The sequence below is a fragment of the Diadema antillarum genome, unplaced genomic scaffold (assembly GCF_040938485.1).
Source record: "Diadema antillarum isolate AM-2024a unplaced genomic scaffold, OU_Dant_1.0 seq00000685_RagTag, whole genome shotgun sequence".
NCBI classification, from domain to species: Eukaryota; Metazoa; Echinodermata; class Echinoidea; order Diadematoida; family Diadematidae; genus Diadema; species Diadema antillarum.
In genome coordinates this window covers 342,047-352,980 of record NW_027271590.1, presented here as the reverse complement: position 1 = coordinate 352,980, position 10,934 = coordinate 342,047, and the positions used below count along the sequence as shown (strand labels likewise).

General features: G+C 38.2%; 2 protein-coding genes across 2 annotated transcripts in view; one reads left to right on the top strand and one right to left on the bottom strand.

Annotated features, from left to right (window-relative positions):
- Positions 1 to 3,154: 3,154 nt before the first annotated feature.
- On the bottom strand, positions 3,155 to 7,193 carry LOC139737206 (acylphosphatase-1-like). The gene is made up of 4 exons (XM_071647883.1): positions 7,127 to 7,193; positions 4,980 to 4,996; positions 4,371 to 4,480; positions 3,155 to 3,730 (listed from the first exon to the last, which is right to left on the bottom strand). The coding sequence occupies exons 1-4, from the start codon at positions 7,170 to 7,172 to the stop codon at positions 3,616 to 3,618; spliced, it is 288 nt and encodes a 95-aa protein (XP_071503984.1). The 5' UTR covers positions 7,173 to 7,193; the 3' UTR covers positions 3,155 to 3,615.
- A 378-nt stretch (positions 7,194 to 7,571) lies between these two features.
- Positions 7,572 to 10,934, top strand: part of LOC139737194 (proteasome activator complex subunit 4-like) — a 43,611-nt gene continuing 40,248 nt past the window's right edge. Inside the window, exon 1 of the mRNA XM_071647871.1 lies at positions 7,572 to 7,817. Coding sequence (XP_071503972.1) covers positions 7,579 to 7,817 — 239 coding nt within the window. The 5' untranslated portion in view covers positions 7,572 to 7,578. The remainder of the gene's footprint in view (positions 7,818 to 10,934) is intronic.

The following is a 10,934-nucleotide window of genomic DNA, read 5'->3' as shown; positions in this document are numbered from 1 at the left end:
AGACTTTTAAAAAGGCTCGTTTCAGTGGAGCATATTATGGACTGGAAAATGCTTCAGCAACAAATTCAATGAAATGCAAACATACGAAATATTAGCAAAATAATTGACGTTTTGCGACACTGACATACAAAGATTGGAAGAGTTAAACTTTATACCTTGCTTTTCTGTGTTTTTCCTGTGAAGAGGCAAGAGGTCTTTAATGGAGATGTAGAATATCACTTACAGTCTTCATAGTTTTAAACTTAAGTATACACTATTTATTTCTCACACCTATTTTAAGACCCTTGTCTCAGAAACATATTGATGCCAAGATTGCAAGAGGTGATTGGATGCAATTAAGTGAAGTTACTGTGAGCTCCAGCATTCCTACAGTATATTGGGGGAACCTCGCTATAATGAGGAGATTAGGACCATTGAAATGTCATGTTGTATTGTTTGTTTGTTTTTTCAATCAAGAGTAAAAACTGAAAAGAATACAAAATGGAATGGGACCTGCAAACTTACCTTGTTAAATTAGGTATCTCGCCATATCCTACCTCATAATGAGGTTCCACTATACATGCATTTTATTTAGTGAGAGACAACATTGTCCGCATCACAGGGCATTGTAAGTGCTAATGGTTCGAGTGTTAGTTGAACAAAACATTAACCCCGCCACAACCTCTTACCTTTGTTGAAGAAAGGGGAATTTACTCAAATTATGATGCATATTATGTGGATTCAGTGAATGAAAAAGGTCATATGAGTAAAGTTTGAAGAAAATTAGACATCCATTCAAAAGTTATGAGTTGTAAAGTTGAGAGTGGCCATTGTCAGGTAGGGAGACAAGTCATGATATGGCAGTAGTGGAACTTTAGTATAGTTCCACTATGGAAAAATATATAGAGAATACAGTCTCATTTGTTGTGCTAGTATCGCTAGATTCACTGAATCCTCATATACTTGGGGTAAATTCCCCTATGATGGCATAAATGCAGTGTAAAGGTACACATGCATATGTAGTCCTTTGACATTACAGTGGACTCCCGTTATAGCAAAGTCCTTTGGACCGGCAGTTTTCTTTTGTTATATTGAAATTTTGTTATAACCGAACAAATGAACAATAAAAAACATAGAGCTGATAATGTTGCAGCTTGAATTTTTATTTCGTTGTAACCGGAATTTCGCTATAACCGTGTTCGTTATAATGGGAGTGCACTGTATTCTTTTTGGAATCGAGCATGTACAGCACATATCTTTGTGTAACTAATGTACAAACTGTGCAGATGTACAATAAAAGTGTACTTCACATAACTACATTCTATATTATGATGATTCAAATGGATGAATGAGAAGAGGAAATAGTGCATGTTGGATCATGGATCTATTTGGTTGAAAATATGCTGTTAATACATGTTGTCACATACTCAAATTTGTACATTTTGTATTTGTGTGTGGATGAAGAAATAAGGGTATCTACTCTAAATTATATATATGTATATATATATATATATATATATATATATATATATATATATAAAGTGTAAAAACAGTCGTATAAACACCGCAGGAGCCAAAAAATTGGACTTTGATAAAGGTCTTTGACCGAAACGTCAGTCCAATTTTTTGGCTCCTGCGGTGTTTATACGACTGTTTTTACAATTGATATTTACTACACACCGACGCAGAACTTTCATATTTTGATATATACATGTATGTATATATATATATATACAATGTATACATATATATGCACACACACGCATTACAATATAAGAATAGAAGAGGAAAGATGCGTGCAATGGTTGTAGCTAGCCTATAACATTTATCTACCAAGCTTTCGTGGCGTTTGTGTGGGGTATACGTCTCTCTTCGTCTCTCTCGCACTCCCCTCTTTATACAGACTTCCATGTCTGTACAATAAGTCTCTAAATACGTATTACATGAAATAGTACATTAAATAATTTCTTTTTCCTGAATATGAAAAAATGATGCTAGTTTCTACAATGTACTGCATGTCCCAAAAAAAAAATTAAACGGGACCCTCCGCAATGATATCTTTAAAAATAGTGAATCAATCTAAATACAAATTCAGGGTATGAAACTTTAACTCATTGCCCACATCTTACAGAAAACCCCATTCGATTTGCATCAGTGGTCAAAGAGAAATGAGGAGTTTTGTACAGGATGTCAAAAACCTCTTCCCTCCAAGTTCTGTCTATTGTATTCACACACAAGAGCATCGAAGTGCTAAACGTGGAAGAATCAGACTCATGACATGCTTTAACAACAATCCACATTTCTCTGTGACTGCTTTCAATAACCAAATTGAATGGGGTTTTCTGCAAAATAGAGCTAAGATGTTATATTTTAAGACTCTCAAGTAGCATTTAGACAGTTTAATCATATTGGGTGTTATCAATGCGAAAATCTGATTGTAATTTTTTTTTGTTTTTGTTTTGTTTTGGTTTTTTTTTTGGGGGGGAACATACTGTATATACACATATATAAATGTACTTTCACACAGCACATACATAGATGTGAGCCATAAACAAAGAACAGTGTACATGTATTTTCATAATTTAATCTTTGCAACCAAACTCATATACAGTCGTGCAAATACAAAATCAAAATACATGAACATGTACACTTTTGTACAGATGTACATTGTACTGGGCAGGAGTGGGCAGCTGTCCCCTATTGTAAGAAAATTACATCTTATTATCTGCATGTAAGATAAAGTGAACTTTGTGCACATGTATATTCCATCACGCAAACTCAATCTCAGGATATCTGAAATCTCGCGCACTAATGCTTCAAAGACAATGCCTTGTGCCATGTACAGTTACATGATACAATTTACGAGCAAGTGAATTCATGAACATGGCCGAGTTATATTCTTTTGATCCTACTGTATTTCATCACTTATATTTGCTTGTTTACCAAATTATAGTTTGTGCTCATAAAAAGAAAATGAAGCCGACAAAATCAAAGTATGGGTGCACTTATACACAATTTGTGGTTTTATACATTGTACTTCATCTTGCTTCACAGACTTCTGAAGAAAGTAAAACATCAGTCATCTTTTCTGCACTTGCCCAACAGCATGCATAAGAGGTGCTGTATATTTCACCTTCGGGAAACTTTGCACGGTCACCCCAGATGACCTGACAACTTATGAATGCAGAGTACTGTGCATACATGTACAACAACTTGTTATTTGCAAGAAAAATTCACTTCAAAGTTTGGTAAAATATGTGACTGCAAGTACCTTAGGTAAACTTGTGTGCACACACCCATATACTGGTAGACAGAAAACACAAACATACATACACACAAACACACACACACACACACACATACCTGTACATTAAATACAACTCTGGTATTCAGATGTGTATCACACTTCCCCTAAACAACCGTTTTAAACATACTCTACCATGTATAAAATTTATGAAGCACTACATTTTCATTAAAACATACAAGTATATGTTCCATCACTTCTGACCATCTTCCCTCTACTATGATGTGAGAATAAGATGGAAGTATGCTTGTACACTGTCCCTTACACTTTTCAAGATGTATTTACTGGCAGCCTTGTAGCTAGAAGTATATCTTTATGATGGACACACCAATCTACTTGATGATATCAAATGTTTGGAAGGTGAGTGTTTCTATTTCTTGCTCATTTGAAAACACTGCCTTGTCAATCCTAGACTTTGGGCTTCCTTTTGTCCTCAGCCACCTCTTCCTGAAAACAAACAAACAAACAAAGGAACAAAATACACTTTATATTTGCACTCAGATTATCAGGGCTGCAAACATTCTTGGAACAAAGTTTGGGAAAACTCCAATAAGTAATCAAGAAAACACTATACATGTACATGTAGTTGTGTGTTACATGTAGCACAGCCAGCAAAAGTAATCCCAAAATCAGGGAGGATTTAAATTTTCTTGTCTGGACAAGAAGAGATACTTGATATTCTGGGAAGCCTCCAACAGAATCTGGAAGACTTGGCAACACACTCATAATACCAGTATACAGGGGTACCTCATTTATAACAAGGACCTAAATGGCATTACAATTAGCTTATTATATCAGGTTTCTCACTAAACAAAGGTACAAAGAAATACAAAGAGTTGTGACCTAGGTAAGATTATCTTGTTTTAAGAGTTTTGTAATATCTGACTTCTTATAAGGACAATCCACTGTAGATTTTTTAATAAGATCGCTGTATATCACAAATGTCTCTTTTAAACACTACTAACAGTTCACTTTGGTAAACATAGATTAACATCACTACGGTAACTGTTACTGTAGATATCAACTTTTGGTTTCACAAGCAAATTTCCTGTGGATGAGTTTCTGCACATTCAGTATGTGCACTTACATCTGACTGATTTTGTCCATCGAACCTTGTGCTTGCCCAATGACGGTTCCTCTGCTTGTATTTTGCACCCATCCTGTCAGATTGTATTCTTTTGCCTTGAGGCGTGTATGCTAGATCGACAACACCGACATAAATTGTTCATTAGGACTCAATGAAAGGGCAGCATTGGATACAAAGGGTCAAACTGTCTTCCCTACTTCATCTTATACCAAAGATCAATTTCCCATATAAAAATGTGACTGAATAGGTCTGCATAAGAGCAAAATTAATTTGAAAAAAGTAAGTGAGTACTTCAAATGCACAGTATATGCGGAGACTACAGGAAAGAGGACTAGGGAATACTATAAACACCCTCTTTAGTTTGCTTGGGGACAGACCCAATCTGTCTGCAAGAACAAATACAAGTATTTACAATAAATAGGACTATAAAATAAAAATAAAAACTCTGTCTTTATGCATTTCACAAACTGAAAACAAAACAAGAAGTTTCAAATAATTTGAATGACTTCTAATTCAGTTTATCTGTACATTCAACCAAGTGGACAATCTTCATATTTTCCTAACTTTTCCTAGTGATAAAAATACAGAAAGACAATGATTGGTACTTACTTTTCGGAAGAATACACCTGCATGAAAGCAAACACAAATAAGTGTTTTACAGAAAGTTTCAAATCTGTTAAAAGTATCAGGCTCTATTCAGTCAGAATGCACTAGATCATATCATGCAATATAATCCAAAGTCAGTCTTTAATATTGTTGCTGCCCCAAATGTCCTAGACCAATGTATAGAAATAGTCCAAAAGGGCATCATGTGAAGTATCAAATCAGATCTATCTCTGTAAACAATCATAATGCACATCCTTGGTCACATATTTCCACATTGTCATACCCAATCTGGATTGTCCCATGGAAAAAAAAAAGAAGGAAAAAAAGAAAAATTAGGATGGCATGCCACTGGGTTTAAGGCTTAAGTGCTATTAAAGTGCTACATTGGTACTATAAAAAGAGAAAAACTTCAGTCTTTTTCAAAAAAACTGTAACGGCTAGCATTGCTGTTAAGTACAATATGTATATAATATTAATATATTGTCTAGCTCTATCTTCCCTCCCATATATCGAATACAGGCAACTTCTTTGTTCCATTCGAGTGAAGCAGTACTACTAATAGAACCTGTAGTAGCAGGGGCAGATCCAGGAATTCCGTAAAGGGAAGGCGCCTTTTTAGAAAAATTAAAAGGGGGCACAAAGCCCCCCCCCCCATTTTTTTATTCTTATTTCTTTTGTTTAAGAAAAAAAGGGGCGCGCGCACCCGGTGCGCCACCCTCTGCTCTGGATCCACTGAGTAGAACCGGTACTCAATTATTGCCAGCTAGACACACCAACCTTGATGCCTTGACAACACTGTACATACAGTTGAGCCTCTCTTATCTGGCCTCCCTTTATCCGGATCTCTCTATTATACGGACACAATCTCGCCGTGAATTTTTAAAAAAAAAATAAAGCCATACGGGAGGAAAGGGGGATTCCCAACTCCTCGAGAACTCCTACACAAACACACATGAATTACATATTACTTCCAACATGATTGACATACATATTACATCAAATTTCCTTCCAAATTGCTTACCTTCAGACATTTTAACATCCCCAAACATCCCCAAATGTAACAATGAAAAGGTTGCAGTATACACATTACTACATGTGGTACTACAATGGGCTACATCAGTACATGTGTATGTACATGTATAAAGCATTGAGTCTCCCGTATCCGGCCAAATCCCTTATCTGGATGAGCCCCGGTCCCGACTTGTCCGGATACGAGAGGTTCAACTGTATATGTATTCATGTAAGACATCATGCATCACATCCACCACACTTCTCTCTTATGTCTCACCTTAATTTTTTTTTTTTTATCTCAGATCCACAATAATATAATAATACGAAGAAAAAAGCATGCGCTCTGCCTTTAATATTATATTTCAAGTTTTTGGTAAACTATATGGGCCTCAGTAGGCCTACCAACCATTAATATGCTACTAAACTTGTTTTTGAGTCCTGATCACCTTTGCCCACGACAGCTATGCACAGTTTTCAGATGGTTTTAACCAGAAACTCTTCAAGGACAAGGCAAAGTAGATTTGTGTATGTACATCAGATGGTTTTAACCAGAAACTCTTCCAGGACAAGGCAAAGTAGAATTGTGTATGTAGATCTAGATGTTCAGTAATTTAACCGCAGCAGCGACCCCAATGACAGTACAGCGCCCCGCGCCGGGGTTAGATGTTCAGCTAAGGAGTCGAGTGTAGATCTTCGTGACAGGCTCTACCCTCTACACTCACTAGACAGAAAAATACATCTGTCCGGAAGATTTTTTTTTTATAATTTTTTTTATTACTTTTACGGCCCGCATTCCGTGAAGCCAGACGCAGCTCGCAGTCTCCGTACGGATCCCCGAGCGCGGAACGAACATGAAATTTATCATCCGCGACAAGATGAAGATATGATGCAGACCGATCTCTCGGTCAAGCTCGCTCGCTCGCTCCATCTCCATTGTACAAATGGTACATGTCAATGGGTGGGTGCAAGGTGCGTGTAAATACGGTACAGTCGGTAGAAGATGTTTGGTAGACGTAGGGGACCCTATGCCCTATCTGTAAGGAGCAGTATAATTTCTGGTGAATAATGTTTCAGTGAATGAAAAAGGCAGATATGAAAAAAAACGTTGGAAGTAAAGTACCATAAAATAATTAGCTCACCTTGAACTCTACCGAATATTTCGAAATCTATTGATTTAAGTGCCATCCTTCCCGCGATAGCAGAAGCCATTCCAATCCCGAAGTCGTAACTAAATACCTCGTTCGATATCTTACTATAATCTTATTAAATAATTAACGATTTCATGTATAATCATGCAACAAAGAAATATTTAAAATTAATATATGTGTAATCATGGTATTATTTAGGCTAAAGTACCCAAGTTACTGCATATATATTTTAAAAAGTTACTGTAAAATGTGCGGTATTTGCTATAGATCTAGTTAGCTTACTTTGCTGATCATGAGGAGCTACACTAGTCGGCGAACACTATGCCGAATAATGTACAATGAATCGTAAGATGGTTAGAACCATTGTATGTGGAATACACCGGTGATTGTACGGGTTTGACATGCACAGTATAAATACGGGCATGACTTGTTACTTGCGATAAATGCCACTTCACAGTTTGGAAAAGATGGATGACCATAGTCATGAAGGTGTTGCGGATGCAGAACAACGACAATCGCGTTTTCAGAAGGAGGTTGTGTACAACAAACTGTTACCGTATTCAGACTGTCTAGATGGGGAATCAAGCAGACAACTGGTTGAAATTAAAACCAACTTGTCGCTCGCAGTACAGCTCAGGGAACTCCGGCCTGGAGTGGTGTTCTGGACAGGAAAGTTTTCATCGTAAGTCAGTAAAAAATTGTAACGTTAGATGTCTGCTATGGTCTAATGTCTAACTGTAAACATCAGGAGAACATCGAGCCATGTTAGTTTATTTTAGAAAAAAAATAATTCACTGAGTTTGTTTCACTGTATCGGTTCTACTTTTATGTGAATTTATCAGATTAATATAGATGAATGAATTAAATGTGGATTGCTTAACCAGAGCGCATTTTCATTTGCTGCTGACCTGGCATCACGACCATGCTGACTGAGGCTGAGCTCACTTCCACCGAGCATATGAATCTAACGTTAGACTTGAGGGATTCCACTGAAAGATCTAGACAAGTTTAGCAACTTTACAAGTGTAAAGCAAGCTGCCTGAGTGTAATTCCTCTATTTAAGTTATAAGTTAAAAATTTAATGTTGTCCAGTAGAATTTGACCACCACCTAGAACCCTCTCTACATGTAGGGAAAGAGCACCAGTATTCGGTCAGCTACCGGTATTCGGTCACTTATCACTAGTCACCAGCCAGTAAGTTCAACTGTCACAACACACACAAATCACATCAATTCACATACTTGCACACTCATTCACAACAGGAAACTCCCTTAGCTCTCTCCAAAAATCCATCCAAAATCCCAAATTTTACCGTCAAAAATGCAGAATCAGCGCTACTTTCCAAAAGCGTGCGCGGATAAGGCCCAGTTTTAAGAGTACGGGTCGCCGAAAAAGTGCTAAAAATCGAGAAATAGGCCGTTTTCTCGCGGGATTTTTTGCTTATCGCAAGCTTGGAGTGTGATGGTATCCTCAAAAATGCAAAAGAAAAACAAAATTTCCATACGTGCCGATACAGTGTCTCATATATTGTACAAGGGTTGAATGCAAGTGCTGAGTTCCCAGTATTCGGTCACCAACGGGTGCCGCAACGTCCCCAATGCAATTTTGCGCCAACAAGGAAGCGCGCGCGCGCGTTTTTCAGCTGCCTTGAACACGCATTGACTTTGAACGCGAATATCGCATGACCGAATACTGGAGGCGGTGACCGTATACCGTAGTTATGGGTAAACTCGGCCTAGCGGGTAAACTCGGCCCCCAGCGCGCGCATTATAACTAGCTGTAACGTGTGCACTGGGGGCTGAGTTTACCCGCTATGCCGAGTTTACCCATAACTACGGTACTGGGGAATTTTGAAGGTCATATATTTTGCGATTTTGTAAAATTCTGTGTGATATTTAACAAAATGAAAATTGAGATTAAAGAAATTTGATATATTTCACATACATTGCTGTAGATATGATGTATGTTTGTATCATTTTGAAAAATATTGCAAAAAAGCTTAAGTGACCGAATATTGGGGATGTTACCCTAAACGCAAATTGTCCAAGGTTCGACCTCCCATGCCTAAATTTGACCACACGCAAAAGCATAGGGCCTAGTTACCCACGCCGATGAAAATCGGCAGGGGGTTATGTAAAGGGTTCCGTATGTTTGTTTGTTTGTTTGTTTGTTTGTTTGTTTGTTTGTTTTTTTGTTTTTTGTTTGTTTGTTTGTTTGTTTGTTTGTTTGTGTACAAGATAACAAGAGAACGGGTAAACGGATTTGCACGAAATGTTCAGGGAATGTTTGGATAATGACAGGAAAGAATCGATTAGATTTTGGTGATAATCGGTTGACCCTTGCAAATTCTGTGTGACCTTGAAGTTTTGACCCCATGGTATAGTGACCATTCCGAAAATTTCCCGTTTCTCACTTTGCGATTTTCCGCTACCATACGAAGACATAAACTCCCCAACGATCCGACTTCGCTGCTCAAATGTTCGTAAGAATTCCGAAATTTACGTTTAGGCCTATTTGAGGGACTATGTCCTTCTAGATTTATGAAAGTTCGTTCTCCGTCATCACAAACTGGCCCGTATTTTGATGATTTTTCAAATTAACATTGATTGTTTTTTTCGTTGGAGGAGCATTTTGCTCGGTCGCAGTCACACTGCACGATATGCGTGCTCAATGTCAATGCGTGTGCAAGGCCGCTGAAAATGCATCGCGCTCTACACTGTTGGTGCAAAATTGCACCGGGGACGTTGCGGCGCTCGTTGGTGGCCGAATACTGGTGCAGTAGACATTTGCATTCAACCCTTGCATTGAATAATTCCCGTAGACACTAATCATAGGGGTAATTGCCTAGGGGGTACGTAAATTTTGTTTTTCTTTTTTGCTTTTGTGGATACCATCAAAGATCGTACACTCATACGACCTTTGATATTTGATGATTTTTTCAAATTAACATTGATTGTTTTTTTCGTTGGAGGAGCATTTTGCTCGGTCGCAGTCACACTGCACGATATGCGTGCTCAATGTCAATGCGTGTGCAAGGCCGCTGAAAATGCATCGCGCTCTACACTGTTGGTGCAAAATTGCACCGGGGACGTTGCGGCGCTCGTTGGTGGCCGAATACTGGTGCAGTAGACATTTGCATTCAACCCTTGCATTGAATAATTCCCGTAGACACTAATCATAGGGGTAATTGCCTAGGGGGTACGTAAATTTTGTTTTTCTTTTTTGCTTTTGTGGATACCATCAAAGATCGTACACTCATACGACCTTTGATATCATCACACTCTCGGCTTGCTATAATCAAAATATCCCGCAAGAAAACGGCGTATTTCTCGATTTTTAGCGCTTTTTCCGCGACCCGTCGCGTAGACAATACTCTTAAAACTGGACTTAATTCGCGCGCGCTTGGAAAAGTTCCGATTCTGCACTTTTGACGGTGGAATTTGGGATTTTCGATGGATTTTTGGAGGAGACTTAAGGACTTTCCTGTACGTGAATGAGTGTTAATACCGTATGTGTAATTATGTGATTTGCGTGTGATGTGACTGTAGAACCAAAGATCGTACACTTCAGTGTACGATCTTTGGTAGAACTCACTGGCTGGTGATAAAGCACACTGGCAATTAAGTGGCCGAATTCTGGTAGATGACCGAATGCACATTATGTTTACCCCGACTTTGTACTTAGGCGTGGGTCTGCCGCCTTTGACGGCCCCTCTCTAGTTTATATTTTACATGGAGACGGGGGTCAAATTTTGGACGGCGTTTGCATATTATGTGCGACTTGCTTTAGATTATAATTT

Coding starts and splice junctions, on each gene's coding strand:
- LOC139737206 (XM_071647883.1), bottom strand. CDS start 7,172: ATGGCACTTAAATCAATAGATTTCGAAATATTCGGTAGAGTTCAAG. Junction 3,731..4,370: donor ATGGACAAAATCAGTCAGAT/GTAAGTGCACAT, acceptor GTTTGTTTTCAG/GAAGAGGTGGCTGAGGACAA.